Below are 23,622 nucleotides of genomic sequence, written 5' to 3' on the forward strand. Positions count from 1 at the left end.
AAAAAAGATAATCCCTCCTTTCCCGTCATACACCACACCACATTGTCAATTAATTTATTTTTTGCATTTATTCCCACCAGCAGAAAGATACATGAGACCATTTTATTGCTTTAAATATTCTTGCAAAGGGAATTCTATTTATCTTTTTGTGGAGAATAAGAGTTTCTTATTGATTGGCTTTTATGTTGTAGAAAGGTTTAATAAACGACACAGGGGAATGAACAAGACAAAAGTTTTGATTTCTCACTGGCCCCCTTGACTTAATGGACGGTAAAGATGAGCGGTCAGAGCAGCCTGTGGTGAATGCTGCAATTACAGCACTAAACAACAGAGTAAATAAAACATGAAAGCGTCCTTTGTTGAATTATTGAGAAGAGACGCCGAGAGGAATAAAGGTGATCGTTTCGGAGGACGGAGAGATACAGCGCGACTGATTTACTGTTTATGTTACCGTTCTTGTGCAGTTACAAAAAGGCGGAAAACACTTGAAGTTAACATTGAAGAACTGTGCTTGAATTCAACCGAGCTAACATCTGCGGAACAATGAAGACTGATTGAGCAGGCTGCATTGCAAATGCACAGCTACTCTTTTATTATTTACAATTACAATGTAGAGAGGGAGCTTACCTGATTGTGTGGCTCTTTGGTAAATGTGAATGAACAGATAAATACACATTCCCTCCTCTGGCTTGCGAGCATCGCTATATTACATAATTTAACACTAAGCACTAAACTGCGCTAAAAGGTACTTTGCACTCACCCCTCGTCCACTGCATTTCCCGGAGCACTCGAGGACGCCAAAGACGCTGACATTCTGACACTGCCGGTTCAAGCACACCTATGAAGAGAAAAGCATCATTAGACGTTTTCAGAGGAACTAGACTGGAAACCTCAGTGAAGGAGAAATGTGTGTATGTTCTGGGTGAGGACAGCAAAAGGTTGTTGTTGTTTTGTTTTTTTACAGACGTAGCACAAACATGTTCCTGTTGACTTGTATTAATTATGAATTAATTTATCAAAATGTGAGTTTTCTGCAGACGTATTCATGTTTTGACACACTGAAACTATTAACCTCAATGGAATCAGGGAATACATGGAAATCTTTAAATGAAAATATAGTGAGCATTTGTATCCAGAACCCCTTACTCTGATACCCCAAAATAAAAAATAAAAAATCAAAGCACAACTAACTACCTTAAAAGTCACATAATTCACCCGGGTGTAATTTAATCCTAGCTAAATGACTTCAACTAAACAAGCATATCGTTGTAGCAACATCCATTAAACTGACAAGTGGATGTTGCAGGCCATTTCCTGCACAGTAGCTCTGGATGAGCTGCAGGGATTCACAGCTCAGTTTGGAGAATCTGTCAATAGAACAACTATTACATGTTTTGGTTGTAATCCTGAGCTTTATGAAAGAGTAACATGAATAAAGGTGTTTTTTTTTTTTTTAAAGAAAGTCAAGGAGGTCCTTGGTGGACTTTCCCACATGCTGTGTGGGAAAACAAACAAACTTAGGTTGTTCTACTCAAACGAGACAAAACTGTAACTTTCTGATTTGCACAGAAAAGAGCAAAAATATGCGGAGGGAAATGAACACAAGGTGAATCACGTTATGTGTTTCTTCTTTTCAGCAGCTACAGGAAAGCTGGTCAGCGAAGGCAGACCAGATGATGAAAGGAGCAAAATATCAGATGTTCCTTGAAGAAAACTTGTTAGATGCTGCAATTTGTCTTTTGACCTGGGGGGAGGTTCACCTTACAGCAGGGCATGAATCATAAAGATAAAGGCAGAACTACAATGGGATGCTTTAGATCAAAGCTTATTCATGTGTCGGAATGTCTCAGTTGAGGTTTTAACCAAAAGGCAATTCAGAATCTGTGGCAATGGTAACAAACTAATGTGCACTGATGTCCTCCATCCAACTTAACAGATGCTGAGGAATTTTGCAGTGCAGAATGGACAAAAAAAAAATTCTGTCTCTAGATTGTGACTCTGACAGAACATCAAGTCTCAAAGGTTACTCGGTGAACTCACTTTTCAGATTTTTATATACAGTATGATATATTATGCATCCCTTTACTTTCTCACCATTGTGATCTAGTACTTTGACTGGTAAAGTTCCAAATAAACTACATTGAAATTAATATCTGTAATGTTGTAAATAATGTTTAAGGGGTACAGAGGCTTTCCATGGACTAAATAAATAAGAAATTTCAATTAATGTTACAATTTTATGGACTGACAAAAGAGTCAGTCCATAAAAGAATTTTCACTAAAGGTTATTTTAGAGATAACCTGAAGTGATTATACGGAGTAATAAGCCACAAAAAAAAAAAAAAGTTGCAAAATGTTGCAATTTTTTTTAAGAACAAAGAAACATCCCAATGAATAGTGAAAATAAGACCTGCATTGAGGTGAGCAATGCTCAGCTCCTATTTCCCCCAAATTACCACAGCACAGCAGGATGTGTACTGCCAGCCTAATGCTCTGATTGATTTGAAAAAAGCACAAAAACCTTTCTAAAAGTACAAGGACGTCAAACACACGCCTCCAGACCATTAACATTTCTAAATAAAGGGTCGTGCAAATTCATGACTTGGGAGTCAGTAACCAGGAGACGAGCTGGTCTGCTTGATGGCCATTTACTGCATAAAGAGAACAAAAGCAGCTAAACACCAACTACGAGAGTGCTGGTTTGAATGAACTGACCATGAAACTATGTCACTTGATCCTTCAGTGATTATAATTACATTTTTATAATCACTAAGGAATTTTAGAATTACTGTTCAGTTTCTGACACTTTAGTACCTGAACGTGACAGCGTGTGCAAAGTTCCAGGTGGAATATTACTGCATCAACTCAACATTTGAATAACCTTGTCAAATCATTTTCATACTCCGGCTCTTAAATGTTCATTCAAGATTACAAAACCATTTTTTTTTTTTTTTAGAAGATAGACTCCAAGCTGTGGTGGTGTGGGTTAATCTGCATGTCATTTGCACTCAAAGGGAGAGAACAAGTAAGTTATTTTGTAGAGCTAATGAAGAGGTAAATAGTTTTGTTCCAGGGCCCTTGGCTCTGGAGAAGAGGTTGGGAGGCATAGCTAATAAAATAACTGATTCCACTGTAGAGCTGTGGAATCAGCTCTACAGTGGAAGCACAAAGTGAACAAATAAATCACAGAATCCACTCAGGAGTTAACCTTATTAGATGCTCTTCTCTGTTCTCAAACCTCCTCAGTGCCTGAATTAATACTGTAGAAGTTCACATATTCCCCTTTTATGACAGCGATTCAACTCTACAAACACTCCACTGGAGATAATGGAGTTCTGTGAACAAAATAAGAGATCCACTGATCAGACTTTTTCTTGTTTAGACAGAAATAAAACACTTTGCGGCAATTAATGAGGCTTCTTATTTGAATAAATGAGACAGAAGTCAAAAGAGATAAACGATCACAAGTTAATTAATTAAGATTTTACTCTAATCACTAAAAAGGCTGTTTATTCATTGAAGGTCATGCTTAAAAAGGTTTACTGTTTGATATGAAGTCACAACAGCATATCAAACAATATAATCAGGAAAGTGACATACCCTTTTTTTTTTTTTTTATCAGTGAGAACTGGAAAACTCATGCGGAGAACATTAAGATAGGTCCAAGCCCTGGTTAGAGTCTGGTGATGAAAATGTGTAATGCCTCATTGCTAAATGCACAGCGGGATAACATCAGAAAATTTTTTCTACGCCACTAAATCATACGGCAGGCACTCAGTAGTGTAACAGAGGTGTGCAAATCTAACTTCTTTTTTTTTTTTTCATATACGTGTTGCTCACCATGTTTTCTCCACACTTTGTCCCTGCTAGAACAAGCCCGGGGTCTGGCATGTCATCCCCCAGGTACACGTGTGTGCCCCGACACAGAATACGTCCTCCTTCCTGTAGCGGGATATTGGTTTCTATGGAGACAGCGTTTGTGCCGATCACTGGCCGGTTTGCTCCGCCTTGGCACTGAATTTTACCACACTTTGCATCCCTGCAGGAATTCATAGACATATGGAGTAAGGGACTGTTTGTCTGTCAGGTCACAGACAAACTGAAGTAACTGCGAAGACGGATGAAAGTTCGCTGCGGAGGACGACTGAGCGTCGTTACATCAATTAACAAGGAGCTTGATTACAGAATTACCCCGAAGGGAGAATAGTCTTATAACAATTAGATGACAATCCAGCATTAAATTATTCATAAATAATTTCTTATAGAGTCCTTTGGTACTATCTATCACAGATTGCAATTTTCCACCATGTTTGAACACCACATGTCCTTCGCAGCAAGTGGATAATGGCAAATGATGCAACTTAAAGCGGGTTTCGTTGTGCTTTGCATAGCAATTTCTCTCTACCTTCACTTCCTGAGTGTGACAACAGAATCCTACCTTGCGTCACATTTGGCAAAGGAGCCTCTGGAGTCCTTCCCACAGTTCCCGTAAGGATCCCCTGCAGAGTTGACTCTCTCGAAGCAAATCCCGGGAGCAGGTTTAGCTCCTGCAAAACAAAAACAGTCACCATATTTTGATGAGGAATTACTTGGTTTGGATACAGGCAGGCTTCTTTTAGCAGCATTTGCTCCACCTGGTCCCCACAGCGTGATGCACTGCTGCTCGTGAGTCTGGCAGATGCCGTTGTAGCAGTAGCCGTCCACGTTGTGGCAAGCGTGTCCGTCGTGCAGGTAAACGTTGGCCGGGCAGTGCGGGCTGGATCCGGTGCAGAACTCGGGCAGGTCGCACGAGTTGCTGGACTCGCGGCACATGGTGCCGGCCAGTTTGAGCTGCAGACATGTACAGTTCAGTAAACCACTCCACGTACCGAAACCCTGCTGACCTCGTCTATCTCTTCATGGCTGCTGAGAGCACTGCTGGTGAAAGCATGTCAGTGAGTGTTTTAAGTTTTTGATATCTTGAGACGTCAAATATCTGTTTCACGTTGGACTAAAATGTTACAAAGGAAGAGTGTGCAGTTTGTTGAAAAACTATTTTGACAGAGCCTTTACTATTTTTTGTTTGTAAATGATTAAAATGAGTATTGGTATGAAAAAAACCCCAAAATATTTCAATCTATTTTTTTAGTTCTACTATGAGCTAAATCAGCTCATAGTAGCTAGAGCTGACTTTACAATGAAGCCTTTTTCATCTGTTTTGTAAAAACCATCCAATAGTGGGCTGTAGCGCTTTTGTGTGGCTGATGTAGGCGTCTATATCTTTGCTTTCACAAATCATCAATTTCCCATCATAAAGGTTTTACTTCTCAGATTTCTGAATAAACCTTTGCTCATGCAAAAAAGTGTCTCTCATGACTGACCTGATTAATTTGAATATGAAAGGTTGAATGCAGTTCAGAGACTGAAAACAATCATGATGTGGTTTGTTAAGTAATATTACGGCTGTGGGATGAATTATGACTTCATCCTTCACATTGTAGTGAAGGATGAAGTTCCTCCATCTCAGAGATTAAATGTAGTTTAAACTAATAAATTCATATGTAAAAATACTCTAAATAACAATAATATGTAAACATTTCTTTACGAGGAACTGAATATTTAATGAGGCGTCATATTTTATATGTGAATGTGTGTATAGCATGACTGAATTTATTTATAGTACTGTGAGTGTGTGAAAAACATTTTAGAGAACATTAAGTCAATTACAGACACCTTCAAAAAGCATATTTTCAGAATTTCCTTCCGTCCAAAGGATTTTTTTTTAGTCAAAATAAAAGTTAAACAAGGTCCAATGTGGAGGGAGACCTCAAACGCGTTACCTTGCAGTCTTCACAGCACTGCCCGTGGGCGCACACAGCATCTCCTTTGAGGGTGCATGTGGTGGCGTTGCAGCAGGGGTTCATGCATTCCTGGAGTGCAGAGAAAAGAAAAGAAACCAGCTGACAGCATGTGGTCGTGAGCTTAGCCAGTCCCTGTCAGATGGAGCGCTCCGGGTCATCGGAAAGCACTTCCTGTCCACAGATTCCCACTCTGACCTTCAGATCTTAGAGCTGGAGCTCATGTGTTTTAGATTTGGCAGTTCTCAAATACTTTCAGCTTATCTAGTGATGAAAAGAAGGTTTAGAAAAAAAAAGTATTTACGACCTCTGTGAAGAGTCAGCACAGATAACAGGAAAGAAAAAAGAGGTGAGGAGAAGCAGAAGTTCTCTGCAACCTCCGTATGGAGGCATATGAATTGTTGACTCTAATTTGTCAATGCTGTTTAATGAGTCTGACTGTTTACTCTTTGTCTCCCTTTTTCGATTTCTTGTTTATCTCCAGGCCTCCGTGGGTTGCCAGATCAAACAAGCCACGTGGGGACATCGGGGAGGTCATTTTGAGGTATGGTCGGAAAGTCTAAGCTACATGCTGGTTTGCTGGTGGTCAAACAGAATGACTCCAGTAAAATACCACCTACTGATTTCTAAACAATGGAGTTTCCTTACTCTGCGTACATAAACAATCATGGATCCTGCTCAGTTTAGCCAAGTTGCAAAATCTAATTTCATTTGAGAGGAAATAAACAAACAGCCCTTGACTCCAGCAAAAAGACCGCACAGCTTTGTAGTTTAAAAGAATCAACAGAGTGACACGTCTCTCCAGAGGAACCGATCGCATCTTGTTAACGTCAGAAAATCTACATGTTAGCTTTCAAGTTTTATATTTCAGCTTCGTGCTCTTTCAGCGTAACAGACCAATACTGGTCTCTCAAGAGTACGTGATGCGGGGAAGATAAGTATTAAAATTCATTGGCTTCTAACTGCTATTTAAATCGATCAGATTCATATTTAATCAACTCTTTATATTTTCTGAAAGGCTGCAGCTACAACTGCTAAATGTTAATTGGTATCAGATCTGCAGCGTGCAAAGAGCAAACTCGTCTCTGAGTCTGTTCATCTACTCATTCTAATTTATATGTAAACACATACAAATTAAATATAAAGGACAATGATTATTTTCAGAATAACAGAATAATCAGTAACAAATAAGAATATTTCCACTGAGTGTGATTCGGTTATATTAGAATTTAAACGTTGCATTGATCGCGGGTTTTTCTTTTTCTTTTTTTTCTTTTTTTTCTTTAGGGTATATGATAAATCCTACGCTAGTGGCTGGACAGGAGTAATTTTGATTCCATGTGATTCTCCAGTCAGGTGTCCCACAGTGTGCACAAGCGGGAAGACAGCAGGCATGGATGTGTGCTGCAGAGATTGGAAGGCAAAGCCAAAGAAAGCTAGTTTAAGCTACGACTGCATTCCACTTGTTTGCTTGCTTTGTCACACAGTCGGGCAGCAGTTTGATTAATGAGCCTCCAAACGTATGAATTCACCATGGGCACCTGGTCAAAGAAAAACAAGATGTAAACAAAATGAAACACTACCTCAGTGGGGTTTTTCCCTCTTTCTCTGGTAGAATATTCTTGGCTTCATTATGATTTAGTGGTTTAAAATTACAAAAACATTGTCCAGAGATGGTGGGAGTTTTGAGTTTGAGGTTGTTAACTTTGGTAGAGTGGATTTTCAATGCTTCAAGTTGATTCTTTGCAGAACCAGAAGCACTGTTTTTTTCCCCCCTCCAGACTTATGTTGAGGCAAAACTATGGAAAAGGACAACAGTAGGTAACTACAAGTGACAGATTTGCAATGCATTCATACAAACACATTCATAACCATTGAACTTTTCACATTTGTCACATGACAACCACAGACATTTTTGAATTTCAATGGGACTTTATGTGATAGACCAACAAAGTGGATCATAATTGTGAAGAGGAAGGAAAAGTATGTTTTTTTTTAAAAGTAAGAATAACAATAATATTTGCATCGTGCTATGGGACAGAAGGAAAGCTTTTCTTCAGCTGGGACAGAGGAGCTGGTCAGAGATGATTGGAAGATTGATGGGCCTTAATGCAGGACAATCCTAAAAGAAAACCTGCTAGAGGCTGAAAAAATGCTTGCGATCACAGCAGAAGTCTACATTCAAGCAGGACAATAACCCTAGAAATACTGCAAGAGCTCCAATGGAATGGTTTAGATCGAAGCACATTCACGTGTTAGAATGCCCCAGTCAAAGTGCAGACCTAAATCCAAATGCAAATTTGTGGCAAGACTTCAAATTGTCGTTCACAGACACTCTCCAACCAATCCGACTTAGCTTAAGCTGGCTTGCAGAAAAATATTGCAATAATATTGGTCTCTGGAAAGGTTGCAGGAACACACCCCAAATGACTTGCAGTTGAAAATCCAGAAATACTGAGCAAGGAGACACAAATACAAACATGTCATTTGCACACAATGAAGATTTTATCTGGAATTTTTAATTTTTTCCTCTTTCCACAATCCTCTACTCAAAGATTAGGTTACCACACAAAATCAGAACTGAATACTTCAAATTCAAATTAATTTCTTTCTCAGCCACAGAACATGCTTAATGTTATCACACTGAGTTGCACTTAGAGCTTCTCTGCAAGACCACGGACAAAGAGTTTGATGCCTTCTACTGAGGAGGGTTAAGATGAAGCCTTTTTCTGTCAACTTTACCTCAGGCTCCCCGCAGTCACACTCCTCTCCCTCCTCCACGTAGCCATTGCCGCACTTCTGTCCGCCATAAAGCACCTTGACCTCTGGCATGTTGTACAAACACATGCCCACACCTTTCTCCAGACTGGCTGCGAGGTCCTTTTTACTGCAGGTGCTGAACACCGTCGGGAACGGATATCTAAGAAATAAAAGGAGGAAAAGAGTGAGACAACTAAAGAGATATGGTCTTAATAAAGCTAATCTTGCTTGATGTTAGATTTGACAATAGACAATAGAAAAATGATTCAAAAAGGCGAACAGAGAAGGAATAGAGATAACTTTTACAACAATGACAGACAGATTTGCTCATTGAAGAGGCTTTTTCACACAAGTTTAATGTTCTAATGGCTTTGCATGAGGCGTGCTTCAATAGATTTTCTGTCCTACACAAAACATAAATGGCTCATTTTCGCCAGCGGCTGCATTTACAAGAGTCGTAATCTGGCTGGACAAGAACAATTTAAGCAGCTCTCTGAACAGGGTCGTTGGGGATGAAGGTGATTTCTGAATGAGTCCATGTACATGTGAATCCTTTAGAAAATTACAACCATGAAAGCAATGGAATTTCCAATTTAAGTCTTTCCCATATCACTTTTCTTCAAGGCTGACTGATATTTTATTTAAAGTGGGCGTAAAATAAAGTCTACACTTGCAGAAAAGAAAGCATTACGACTAGTGGGTAGAACCTTTTGAAATGGTAATGAAAACAAAAATTGGTAAAAACTATTTTATTTGTTGGGGGAACAAATTGAAGAAATAAAGTGATACAATTTTGATATTCTTCTCGACTCCACTCTTTTACTCGAATCACATATCACTCAAAAAATACAAATAAAGGTCTGAGAGGAGTTGCCTAGAAACAATACAAGAAGTGAGAAAATGGTCGCCTCCAGTCAGTCAGACCCCAGAGGAGAGTGTGGATAGCAACAGGTATTTGAGGTCCTGACCTGGACTTTTCACACTCTAGCTAACTGCAAAGAGACAGGTAAAGATAAAGACAGCTTTTCCACATGAGACCACTGAGACAGTTCAAGGTCTCTGATGACGCTGAAACATATTAATGCAGAGGACCACAGAAAACCTAAAGTTTCCCTTCAAATGTGTGTGAACGTGTCTGAATGGGCGAATGACTGAAAGGCTGAATTTAGTGTGAATCATTCTGGAATCCTATGGACTTGATGGAGCGTAAGCTATTTACCGTTTCACCATTAAAGAGTGACTGCAGTGTCTTTATGCCCGGCTGCATCAGAGTCATCAAGGTCAGTTTTCTTCTGTATAGATCCTGGCAGCCTACGTCATTGAATCACTTCATTTTCAACTGTGACCAGTTACAGTTCATAAAAGATGGATTATCTTCTTTTTCTCACTGATATTAAATCAGACTGGATGTTTTCATTGCTTTCTGTTTTGGTTGTCCTCACAGAAACTTTCACAATAGTTTGATGGAACTTTGGTCAATTCCTACAAACAGAACTGGTCTAATTTAGTTAAGTATGTCAGCCTCCTTTGGTTGGACACACCATTTCAGCATCATCTGTCTATGGATGTAATTTTGATGATCACTCCAACATGTGGCCTTTTTGTCCTTTATTACTAGCAACTTAATTATCCCAAGAGCCACACCTACCAACAAGTGACTGATCAGTAATCCTGAATCTTTTGAAATTATTTCTTCCTTTTTATGTAGTTGGACTAATTGGTCTTTAACTTAGAACTTATAAAACATGCAGTATTTACACCAGTTTTTGTGAATAATTTAGTATTAGACAGTAAAAGCCAACAACTACATGCCACCTTAGACTGGAGACCATAGACCAAGAGCTGATCCTTCTTGTGAGCATTATTTAAGACCACCAAGCAGTGTTGCTGGCCTGACAAATTGATTCACTCGGACAAGTTCATCTGATGCATCTTAGATCAGATCAGGTATTTGAGGTCCTGACTTCAAATACCTGGACTTTTCACACTCTAGCTAACTGCAAAGAGACAGATAAAGGTAAAGACAGCTTTTCCACATGAGACCACTGAGACAGTTCAAGGCACTATTGTTTTTATTCTCTGCATTTGGGTTTTTTTAAATGATCTAGAATCTAGATCATTGGGCAAAAGAGTCTTCAGGTTATGTCATAGGCTTTAATCACTTTGAATTTCAATGAGACCAAACAGAGGTCTCATCCTAAAAATAATTAGCATATTAATAAGTTGATTCTTAACTCCCTCAAATGAATTGTTTTGCTAATAATTCCCACAGATTATTGTTATACTCAGATAATGAGGCAATAGGTGGTCAATTATAATTCTATCTTGGCAACACACTGGCTGTCAAGGCAGATAAAAACTAAAGAGACAAGTGGTAACGCCGTGTTCACTTTGGATAACATAATAATGTAAATATAGCATTTCTAACCTCGTTATCTCTGTGTTGGAGCAGCATATTAAAATGGTGCTGGGTGGGAAAATATATAAGAATATAAATTGAATAATTTTCATTAGCGTTAAGGTGGCAGCAGACTGGGAGTCTATATTGTAATCTTAAAATAACTAAGATTACTATCAGGAAGGAAAAATCTTAATTGGGACTCCCTTATTTTCATTCAACATGTGCATAATGTAGAGAATGTGAGGAGGCAGAGAAAGATGGCAAGCGGAGGGGACTGGCATGAAGGAGATGTGACATTAGGATGCTTGTAAAGTTAAAATTCAGACAGAAAAATGTCACACATGTACTTTTGAGGCGTTGCACTAAGGTCTTCAAGCGTATTCGGGTGTCGTGACTGCAAAGCCCAAGGCTTGGCAGGAGAGATTTGTGAATTTTCTGCACCATACAAAATATGTTTGTTGAGCTTGATGGTGGACAGAGATGGGGTGAGGGAGATGTTTGATGTTTTTGCCCTTTGCCTAAGGGGGATTTGGTTGCAGCAACTGCATGGATATTTCACTGTTGTTAGTGGACTATAGTCAGGCTTCTCCTGAGGCTGCTAGAGATAATGGTGGGAAAGAAATCCTTTTTCCAAAGGAAAACAGATTTTCAAAGAGCACACACGACACAAAAATATCTTCTTCTGACAGCCACTCTTGGGTTAAAGCAGAGCCCCAACTTCACACAGATTGTCCATCTTTAAATGTCGACCGCTTTCATCTTCCCACTGACCAGAAGCCAATCCAACCTGTCCCTGTCCAAACGTGTCCAGTCACATAATCCACTGTTAAACCACCCTAACAGACACTCACACAAAGAGTGTGTTATGGTCCTCAGCTTAGAGACCCATGCATAACATCGGAAACAGACCATGCAGATTAAACCACCGCAGGGAGCAGAGTGAGGCCACTGTCGATAACACAACCTGCTGCTGATAAGAAGAAAAAAAAAAATAATAAATCAGGTACATGTCAGGAGGGGAAGGTGGATTGTCCATGAAAGGTAAACATGATGCGTTGCCAGCAAACATGCTTTCACGGTCCAAAAGAGGATGATTGTAGCTTCTGCTGAACAAATCTGCTTTCTTTTGGACATTGTGGAATCGAAAAGAAAACATTTGGAGCATTAACGTGGACATGAATTTGATAGGCGTAAAATCAATATGTATAAAACAACACTGCTTCGGGCAAAAGCAGCAGGCAGCATGTGTCTTGAGGTGTAACTCCCCCCTTTTTTTAAGACTATGCACCTATTTTCAGCATAGTGTAAAGCAAAAGCATGTTTCATCAGGGCTTCTTAAGGTTATCCTCTTAAAGCTTGTACTCTTCGGTGCTGTGGTGGTGCAAGAATAGATATAAGTAACTGAGCATGTACATGTAAGTGTGACAACCCCAAATTAATATGGCATGCATGTTTAGGGTGACTACATGGTAACTACCAACGGTAACTGTGTATGCTTAATGATTCAAAGCAGACTATACCTCAGCCACGGTGAAACTCAACATATAACTTGATTGGACATCTGCTGCAAGGAAGCGATTTTGTTCTAGCAAAGGTTTGGTGATTGAGCTGCGTATCTAATCTAAGGCCTACATTCCTCCAGGTAACAGCTGCTCTCACAGATGCGGCCTCAGCCTGCCTTTGTAGGCAGAGATGCCATCTCTATTACCCATGTTGCTGGCTAGAATTTGTCTTTTCACGAAGATAAACCGACACACAGCTGAAAAGCCTTCTCCAAACCCATGTGAGGAAGCGTCCTCAAGTTTTGTCTTGAGCTTTTCTTCCATTGGCTGAATGTTTGTAATGGTCAGCAGGATAACACATTTGAATCAAAACAAAGAGTTCAAAGCAAAAAAAAAAAAAGTGATTTAAAACAAATAATAATAAAAAAGAATTCTCATATGACTTTCTTACAAATCTTTTCCAGAGACAACGCTAGAGAAGCGCAGATTTCAAAGTACGAGAAGCACAATAATCAGTGTGTGTTATCACAGCTGCTGCTACATGGTTGCCCGGCTGTCCAGGAAATTAGCTGAGCAGAGGGTGTAGGATTCCCAGGATGATATTGGGTCTAGAGCTCTGCTCCCTCTCCAGGTATGATTTGCTGAGGTGGAACTAATTTGACTAAGCTCAACAGTTACACAAAATCTAATTAGTCAGACCCATTCTGCCTGTCGTATCTGTTTGAAAGGCAAATAAGTCACTTTTATTAGAAACAACACCCACCAATAAAGATGTTTATCTTATCAGTGATGTATGGCCTCATAAATTTGTGCTCCACAGACAGGAAAAGCTGTGGTGCCACCTCACTAACGAAAAGCTTAGTGGAGCCACAATTTCACAGAGAAGAAAGGAAATGATCTATACATCATCTAATGAAGAATTTAAAATACATGTATTTAAAACGTCCTTTAAATACATTCTTTTAAACGTATCCACAAGGTTTACATGATTTCAGGACATATGCAAAAAAGGAAATGATAATAAAGATTTAACCATTTACTAAAAATGGGCCATTTCTGTGTACTATTGAAAACATTTAACTGCAAAAGCTGACATTTAGGGATTAAAAATTATACAGTTTCTAAAATGGCTGTAACATACTGTATAGTGAGGACTGATGTTAAAAAGGGCATTTATAACATTTGTGTAAAACTATAAGTGGTTATTAATTATGCATTTATTTAATTGGTTCATTCAGAGATAAAACACATTGACTCGAGTTGAAAAGATCATATTATAAATTTATGATATGCCGTCTATACAAATATCTCACAAATGTAATTTTATAGAACAAAACACAAACAATGGTGTCTGATTAAACCCTTTTTTATTTCCAGTAACAATTTATTAGAGGCCTTTGATGTGCATTGTGGCATTCCCAGATGCCAGCTGTGCAACTGTGCCTTATTCTTCTATTGCGCCAAATTACCCCCGTCTCTTTAAATCCCAATTTTGTGTTTGTGCAATCTGCATAACTCAAAACAGGTTTGTTTTTCAAGAGGTTCTCAAGAGGTGTTATTTGCTATGGCAGTGATTTCCATTACTATACAGTAAAATTAGCTGGTTTTTCATTTAATGCATCTGTAATGTGTCATTTAAATATAGACAAATTGCATCAGTGCAGCATGATGAGGTATTTCTGAAAAAGATCTTCCCTCGTGTCTAGTTTCAGAATTAGCTGCATGCACAAATGTTTAAAACCTGCTAACATCTGTGCCATTGTGTATATTTAAAAAAAAATGCAAATTTTTTTTAAATTTCCCAGTTTTGCTCATCTACAGACTTAAAAAAAACGCTGAAACATTTAGTCTTTAATTAAATGATTTAATCAAATGTATTATTTATTCATATCAATTTATTCCTGCTCTCAGTCACATTAATAAACATGGTCAACTTTGACAAACTAACAGCACATGCTGGTATAAAAACACAAAGCTATATTGGCATTCTGTCTTAAAAGTACCAAGTTTTTATCAAGTTAGCAAGACAAAACAAGATCTCGGAAGGCTAGCCCACACAAAAATATTATGCTGCATTCTTGCTGACTGATTGATCTGGCAACATTTCATATCAACTATCTTAGCTGCAGACTTTTTTTTTTCTTGGAAACTGCTGCAACTTATTGACTGTTTTTAGGCAGTGAAATTATGATAAAATAAACTGTTAAGTTCCAAACCAAACCAATTAAGTGAAAATAAACTAAAAGAGGCTTCCTCTTCTTAGTGACTTGGAGCCCAATCGTAAAATGTACCGGGACAGAGAGACCAGGCATCTTGTCATGGATTTCCTGTCAGTATCATTTAGAAGCTTAATACAAGCGGATTGAGAAGATAGGGAAAAATAGCAGTTTGGATAGAGTGGAGCAGCATTGTGAATGAGGCAAGGCACCGAGTACACAAGGGCTATAAAAAGCTCTGCTCTTTGCAGTCCCTCAAACTGACATCAGACTATCTCTATTGTTCTCCAAGACTCACCGCAGACTGACATGCTTTTAGTCCATGCTAAGCAGCTGAGACGTCTGACCTTTTAGCAAATGTCAGCCTGCAACTCTGCCAGAAGCTTGTAGTGATTAAACATCAGGGAAACAAAATCAAAACAGAACACAAGTAAAATTTTCTGCAGACCTCTAGTACTCTGCTAACTCTTTAGTTTTTGATAGCAGAAATGAAAACAGTGATGTAGTTTTGGACCCTGTCTCTTACAGCTGGAAATGCTATTGGACGTTTTGGGAATTTTTATGACAGGCCAACACAACACAGGGCACATTGTGAGGTGTAAGGAAAATGGTAAAATATTTATTTATTTTTTACAAAAACAAGTGTGTATTGATTTGTTATGTTTGCAGCGTCATTCCAGGTGCAAGTCTTCAGGTGTACATCCTTCCCGGTTTTGCTCATCTACAGACTTAACGTTTTACCTTTTCCTCTTTGAAAATGGATAAATCCTCGAAAAATTAAATGTAGAATTTCTGTGCCACATAATAGTTTTCCAATCTGAACCATTCTATGGAGGTTTGGCTGCAAGTTAAAGGTATTTATGATGGTCTAAACGCAAATCTCTAACAGGCCTCCTATTGGAATTGCTTTGTATCTACTTATATTCATATTTGTAATCAACTCTGAACAGCTTCCCTGTCCATGTTAATAAAAGGCATCATCTCTCATATACAATCAAAGTAAAAAAAGTTGAAGTTTGTGGCTATAAAAATGTATTGATAAACTATCAATACATTTGATCCCTGCTGTTTTTCGCGATTCTACTCGGATACAGAAAGAGACAAGGAAAGGTTTTGTGCTTTCCTGCGAGGCAAGTTTTAAACTCCAGTTCCCACTTCAAAATATGTTTGTATATCATTCCTCGCAAACAATGCAAAAGTTTACACCTGTTGTTCAATGAAATCTCCCAAGACCAGTCTTTGTGTCTCGCACACCTGTCACCGTTCTCCAGATGAACAAGAAACTATTCCTCCACAGCTGAAAGCGTTCTACTGTTTTCCTCCCAGTGCCACTGTCACCTTTCTTTGTGTTTCTCCTCCCGCGTTACCACAGGAGAAGATAAAAAGACAAATGAAACCACAGCTTCCACGCTCCGCCTGCCTACCGAGGCACAAAGCACCTCTCTGCAGAACTCTCTCAGTGCGCTCAGGCCCTGATTGCAGCTGGCAGTGTCACTGATAATCACGTCATTTAGATGCAGTCTGTCCTCTACTCCATTAGCAAGTCTAAGCTCTACGTCTCCAAAACACACACACGCGCATGCAGCCGAATGAGCTACAACGCTTCACAACTACGTGTTTAACATTCTGAAGACATCTGGACAAAAGAGGGGTGGGTCAAAGGGGGCTGCCAATATGAAATAAATACATTAAAAGGAAATGGAAAAAACGAAAGAAATGCTATTTGTGATGGAGGGAATGAGTTCTAGATTGGATTGAAAATGATTGTTTTTTTTTTTTGTTTTTTTTTGTGTCGACAGGAAACTGAAAATGAGGGCTGATGGCTCTAGAAATTCAATTTTGGAGATAGTCAGCTAAGTCAAGCTTGAACCAGTCAAGTCCCAAAATTTTATTTTTGAGATAGTTCAGGGGGAAAAAGTACCGGTACAGACTATAAACTCCATCAACTTGCAAAACTAATACAATCCAGACCTTAACCCAGTCTAGACCCACATACCTTAATGAATTACATCTTTTCACACAAGACCAGGATATTTTGGGCAGTTTGTCCCTTAGTACGGGAAGTCAGTTTTTTTTCTATTTCTGCATTTTTAATGGGCAATACTAGATCAGGAGATAGGGATTTGCCTTGTAACCAGTAGGTTGCTGGTTCAAACTCCTTCTCCCTACATTTCAGTCACTTTGTAATTATGTCGCTGTTCACCTGCCGGTCAGAGGAGCCCCATGGTGTGAACTGCATGGCAGCTTCACCTTTGTCAGTCTTCCTCCCAAGGCAGTTGTGGCTACAATGTAGCTTTCCACCATCAGTATGCAAATATGTGTATGATTGATTGTGGCATAAAGCACTTTGGAGTCCTTGGACTTAAATCGCTACAGAACTGCAGGCTACATAGTTGTTATTTTTGTCTGCTAGATGATTTGAAAACTTTTCAGTCTGACAAAAAAAAAAAAGCAATTAAGGCCCAATACTTAAATCTGAGAGCGGATTGCAAGGTAGAATTGTTGTTACCTTGAGGAACAAGGTCCTGTGTTCAAATTCAATCTTGCACATTTCTGTGTGGGGTTTGCATGTTCTCCCTGTGCATCAGTGAATTTCCTCTCACAATCAAAAAACATGTATGCTAGCATCTCTAAATCGCCTTCGGGTGTGTGCATGTGGAGGTTTGACCTGTTTTGTCTCTGTGTTGACCAGTGATTATATTTCCAAGGTTTACATTGACAAATGGAAACAGGGATCAGTTGCCTCCCCCCTTTTAGCCTTTTATGTTCTCAGCGAGAACTGAACTGCTACAGACGGTATAGATGGATGGAAGTCTGCTCCTAAAAAAGTAACTATTTACTGAAAATTATGAAAATTAGGCAGGTAACGCTTATCAAACGGCTACCTTTGTTTCACCAGCTGTTTATGTGCATGTTTAAATGATCACTATAATCTCATAGAACCAGGATAATTGGATATTGATTACTGGCCTGGTTACCACAATAAACCTGATCAGACCTAGTTTTGCGCAGCATTTCATTACTGTCCTACTTTACTACTTTACTTTCAGAGTTACACATATGCACTGGAATGTGTATTTTATTTCCAGAAATGACTAAAACACAAATGAAATGTCAAACATCTAGAAAATGCAAAGGCTGAAGTAACTTAAATCTAAAGTGGAGTTTAACAGCAGAGTAAATTGATATGGAATCGTGATTCCCTTCTATATTTTGCTCTTGATATGACTTGTATCTATCCCTTTTTAAGACCATAAATCAGGAATTTCTATGTCTCATGTAAAGGACTTTGGATGTATTTATTTGGATAGACACAAGCGTCTTGACATTGCGGCTATGTCAATATGAATATTTTATAAGCTGCTATCGACACCGCTCTTAGGTGTCGATTTCTTACTGTATGTAAGAAATCTAGAGAGATTTCTTACATACAGTAAGAAAGAAGTAATAATAATAATAAAATCTCAAACTGTTGTTCACTACAAAAAATATGGACAACTGGAGCTGCAAAAAGTAGCTTTAGTTTGAATCAAGAGACAGGATCAATAATAATAACTGCACCGAAATGCATAACATTGCGTGGGTTTATATGCGCATAAACATAATAATAAAATTCTCATTTTGTTTTCCTCCCTGGTATGCAGCTGAGCAATACCAAAACTCAATAAAATCTTGATATCCTGCAGACTGAAATGAACAAATATTGAACATACAATTAGAATGGTATTAGATAAATGGGGAAATATTGATGTTCTGTGTCAGTGTAGCAACACAAAATTGCTTGCAAAATGTCAGAGCATCATGGCACATTGATTTATTTAGACTCTTTTATTAAGAAGCTGTGGAGTGACTATGAGAATAAAAGTTCACTAATCATCTCTTTCGGGTGTTATCATGTCTAAGCTCTTGATAATGATGCAAAAACAGCAGAAAAAAAATGTGCTCAACCTTTATTAACCTTTTATGTTACAAAGAATTCAATACTAGCAGAATTCATTGTTTCCAATTAAGATAAGACTGTCATTTTTCTGCTCTTTGTGTGTTGCTTTGTTTGCATTGGACCTGCACCAAAATGAGTGATGCTGGTGTTCAACATTTTCCGCCAAGTCTCTCTGAAGCTTTTGTTCAAATAAATGTCCCTCTATTTAAAAAAAAAGAAAAAGAAAAGAAAAGGAACAAAAAGGACTGTTGCCATGGCTGCAAAAACAAGATGTTTTTGACAGCCCTTTTCCTCCCTTGGGCCGACAAATATAAATTTGTCAATTTCACTTATGCTTTTCAGAAAACAGCGGTTTCCTCAATATTTTTGTTGATTTTTCCAAAAACAACTTTTAGAGTTGTAAATTGTAAATTAACACCTTAAACATTAACATTACATTTTAGGGTTTTATGTAAATTTCAAGAGGTACTAGGGTGTTCTTAATTTTTAATAAACTGTTACATTTTGCCACCATCTTATACACAAATGACATGATGGTATTGTTTCGTACTGAGCAGTTAAATAAGCAGTTAAGTAAAATTTTTATATTTTAACAAGCCAGTATAAACCAGACCTTTTAAGTGTTAATTTCCAGAGATAATATCCTATGTTAGTTTCATTTGGGCTTCCGTGTTGATAATTTGTTTTGCTGTTTAGCAACTTTCTCAGATCTTGCCACGTTAGTTAAATCCTGTCTTAGTTTGTTCATTCATTAGCTCTGTTCTTTGTGCTTCTGAATTTTGTTCTCTATGATTAGAGTTATTCCTTCCCCCTGATTTATAACTCCTCTATTCCCAGTTCAGCTCTCATTTTCATTTCACCTCCCCTGTGCCACTCTACTTCACAGCTGTCATCCATCGGTCTGCCCGCATTCTTCCTCTGCTGTTTCTATTTGCCACTGATTAATCCTTCTGCTTGATTTGTCGGCTCCACTCTCTCTACATATATAAACTCATTGATCCTCATTGTTTTTCACTGGTTCTTCCTGTAACTTCCTGTAACTCTCTGTTTGACTCATATGAAATATGACAAAATATGACCTCTGACCAAACAAAAATAACTAAGCACAAACTACTCCAGTAATTCGAAATACTGAAATATACCACAATCTATCAAAGGGGGTATAACATAAACATTTCACATCAGGTGATACTGATAATTATTGATTAGTTCTTTATTTTAAATATTTGAAATACTGCCACACAGTCGGTGTGACCTTTCCAGTTTTAGTCAGTTTTTTTTTTCTCCACACTTCTGTTGTTAATTTTTAAACAGTTATGAGGCGAAACCTTACTCAACAGTTTGTTGCTAGGTAATCAAAGAGTGAGTGAGTTACTTCATGCCACCCACCTTGCTTAGCTGGCCATGAGGTTGAGCAAGATAATGTCGGCCTACTTCCCCCAGAATGGTGTGCAGTTCTGTATCGGCGATCAGTGAATATTCTATGTACTGAATATTTTAACAGATGTATTATTGATATTGATTACAGGTCCATCGCAAGATGCATTGTTATTGTTTTATTGTCCAGACTTAGTATAAAATATTACAAAGGTAGTTGGATATGTAAGCATTCTGAAACCTGCAGATGGTTTTTGGCAATGAAATCATAAAAAAAAAGGCAAAATAATAAAATGTAAATTGTCTAGCATCCACTAAGAGTCTGTACAGATGTCTGTGTCCAGCCCTGATTAATCCACACCAAATGTTAACAATAAAGTGAATGGGTGGGGTAAAACCAGTAAGCTGAGTGTCAAAAAGCAGAAACGTATTCACATTTAGATTTCTTTTTTTTTTTATGAGTTACTGTGTTCTCACTTTGGGTAATCTATCCCTCAAGGGAGCAAAAACACCACTAAATCTGCATGGTGTAAAAATCACTTTATCCTTTTCGTCATTGTCTTCTACCCCCTCAATTACGCCGCTCTAATGAAACATTTCCTTTCAAAACGGCGTGTCTAAGCAACCCTATCAGGTGTTTCCTATTGTTTATTTTCACAGTAGACCATGGCCCTTATGATTGCATCTGTAGTTCAGAGTTATGGGCAAAGTCTAAGGCTTCACTTTGAGTTAAAATAAAATGCAGTTTAGTCGGAACTAATGGAAGGCTTCAAGACGGGCAAGAAAAATCTGGAAATATTTTCCCCTATGTGTTCCCAAATTATACAAATCCACAGCTGCGCATGAAATGTGAGAACAATTTAATCCCCCAGCGACATGATTAATGTGTGGGACACATGTAGGCTGAGGTTTAAATAATACCAGTAACCGTGCCTTTCAGTTTTAGCTTCATGTTCCCTGTGTTGTGGAAATCCTTCTGATTGCCTGCATCTGTGCCTTACAGGACCCACCAACAAGGCAAACATTACTGGCATCAGACCAAGGGTGAAATCTGCTTTCTCTGCTGCGGGTTCGTATCTGCTAGCCGTTTACAAGCAGTCACACAGTCCATCGCTCGCAGCAGCCCTGTTATCTTAGAGACCCAGACAACAGGCGGAGAATGCCACAGCAGCTACTTTATTCTAGTTCCAAACCATGTGTTTTTTTTTTTTGCTCTGTGTGTTTTGAAGCATTCTTTCATACATCAGCACAGAAACGATATGAATTTGTTCAAAAATGTGACGTAAAATCAGCAGCTATTGAAGTGTTTTTTTTGTTTGTTTTTTTTTATCTGTTGCAATACAGCATAGGACACCAGTATGAAGTTATGTAGACATTTCTCTTCGCAAGACATTGTTTGGCCTCATGTAATATTTTAGATATTTTTTAAGCTGTCAAATAGTAGTGAGCAGCTTTTAAACAAAATTAATTTTCCAAAGACTAGTAGCACAGCAGATACAGCAAGAGCCAGCAATTTTGTCATGAAAGCGAGTTTCATTAGGGATCTTGCAAATTTAACCTATTGTTCTGTGTTGTGGCCATCATGTGTAAACAGCGACCACACAAAACAAAAGCTTTTTCCTCATATTTTTAAATAGCTGGTGTTTTTAACTCATACAGAGTCTTGTAAACGTATTCAAATACTTTCACAGGCAAATGTTCTGATTTTCTTGCATTTCAACCATAAAAATTCAATTTTATTGGAACTCTGTGTGATCATAGGGACAATGGAATAGAAAGGAAAGTAATAGTTTTTATGAAAAATAAAAACGAAATGTGTTCAACCCCTTTTTCATCTGATAGCCCACTAGCTTTAGAAGTTACTTTATTATCTGAAGACTGTTTAATCTCTGTAAATTGATTGGAAGACGAGTTCAAACAGATTTGTTAATTTGGCTTTTAAAGTATCATCAATTTCACTGACACCACCTTCCACTTTTGTCTTTTCGCCTCTTAGGAACACAAGTTATGGGTGAAAAGCATGACTGGGCCCTTACCCTGTGGAGGGGGTCATGATGCAGCCTCCACGGTCAACAGTCATCCTACAACCGCAGCCACGCTCCGGGGTGTCGTGGTTCATGCCGAAGTTGTGTCCCAGCTCATGTGCCAAAGTCACGGCTGCACCCAGCGGGTTCTCCGAGTGATCCTGGTAGAAGAAAGCAACCCGATGTGTCTTAATTTAGCCAAGATGAAAGACACGAGGAAATAAAGAGTGAAAATATCATGCAAACAACAACCATTTTAAGAAATATACAATTCTACTCTCTGCTTTCAGTTTTCTGCTTCTCATGGAAACTATATTTGATCTACTAGTCCACTATCACTGCAGAGCCAATCAGTCTGACTTCCAGTGGAGGCAGCTGCAAAAACCTCTGCATGAGTCCGGCGATAAGAAAGACAGATGGATAACGACCAAACTGGAAAAGAAACTTCATCTGGACATAGTTTTACAGACTGAGGTAGGGAATAGACAGGAAATGAACACAGCATAGTATATATGTTTTGTGCTGCAGTGATTATTTAAACATCCTTTTTCCTAAAAGAGGGATGGACGGAGTCAGTCAGTCAGGATACTCTCTCATCCTTCGTTCCCCCGGGCGAGGGCTCTTCACAGTACCTCAGCCATACCTACGACTGCCCTCTTCTGGACCGAAGTGTCAAATATGTCTCCAGGTGTTTGTTGGATGGAACCGCCACAACTTTAAAGGGCTATTCCACTTCTTTTACTATTATTATTGCAATAGGTCTGTATTTGAGCCTCACTTTTTCAAAAATGAGCCAGTCGTGAAATGAAATTTCTTTCATGGTGACATTCTGAAAATCAGTATAGAATGGTGTCTCCTTTGGATAAACGCAGTATGTATTGCATGGCTTTGCAGATTAAAAAGTTAATCAGCAAAACCACAATGGGGGTGGGGGAGGTGAGACCAGCAACCCACTACTGTATATCTTACTGTATTGTGGTTCTCTGGGACTTACATGAGAAAATCACATGCTCCCTTTGAAAGCACAGTCATCAGTCAAACGCTGAGGCCAAGCTGAGCCACTTCCTGCTCTGATTAAAGAGCAGCGTCATGGGAGCTGCACCCCGCCTCCAAACAGGAAGGATGGGAAAACTCTCTGCAGCCTTTGCCATGTTCATTAGTGTGGCGTGCTTCTAAGTTGCATGAGACTGGTCTGAGTACTAATAATATTCAGATGAGTGAAACGGTAGAAAGCTTCTAAGATCACTATAAAGCTTTTGTGATGGTGGATGGCCTAACCATATTTCTGACATGATTTCTATCCCCTTGGGGGGGGAAAAAAATAAATACTAGATCTGGGGCAGAACACATGGCGCAGTATGGCTTGAGAAATAGATCATTTCCTCCCTGCCCTCCCACTGCTTATTTGGCCTTTTAATCTCAATACAGACCATCTGCTGTATGCAAGTAATGGGGGGGAAGACAAACATCTGGAAAAGTCTCATCCAGGCAGCAGAAATCCCATTCATTGATGGGGTGTGTACACATCTGGGCTTAGTCATAATGGCATTGGCCTGATAACCACT

At 38.7% G+C, this 23,622-nt stretch overlaps 1 protein-coding gene and 1 long non-coding RNA gene across 4 annotated transcripts in view; one reads left to right on the forward strand and one right to left on the reverse strand.

The window, feature by feature from the left end:
* Nucleotides 1–23,622, reverse strand: part of adam12b (ADAM metallopeptidase domain 12b) — an 88,636-nt gene that overhangs the window by 16,725 nt on the left and 48,289 nt on the right. For all 3 annotated transcript variants that reach the window (XM_044136770.1, XM_044136769.1, XM_044136767.1), the window contains exons 11-17: nt 22,070–22,218; nt 8,580–8,757; nt 5,820–5,909; nt 4,635–4,830; nt 4,439–4,547; nt 3,841–4,039; nt 761–838 (exon numbers count right to left, since the gene is read on the reverse strand). In XM_044136770.1, the coding sequence (XP_043992705.1) occupies nt 761–838; nt 3,841–4,039; nt 4,439–4,547; nt 4,635–4,830; nt 5,820–5,909; nt 8,580–8,757; nt 22,070–22,218 (999 nt within the window). The remainder of the gene's footprint in view (nt 1–760; nt 839–3,840; nt 4,040–4,438; nt 4,548–4,634; nt 4,831–5,819; nt 5,910–8,579; nt 8,758–22,069; nt 22,219–23,622) is intronic.
* On the forward strand, nt 4,820–22,137 carry LOC122842682. Its single transcript, XR_006372603.1, has 4 exons — nt 4,820–4,934; nt 6,322–6,381; nt 21,037–21,102; nt 22,030–22,137. It is a non-coding gene; the product is annotated as an uncharacterized LOC122842682 (long non-coding RNA).

Source organism: Gambusia affinis, linkage group LG13 (genome assembly GCF_019740435.1).
Source record: "Gambusia affinis linkage group LG13, SWU_Gaff_1.0, whole genome shotgun sequence".
NCBI lineage: Eukaryota > Metazoa > Chordata > Actinopteri > Cyprinodontiformes > Poeciliidae > Gambusia > Gambusia affinis.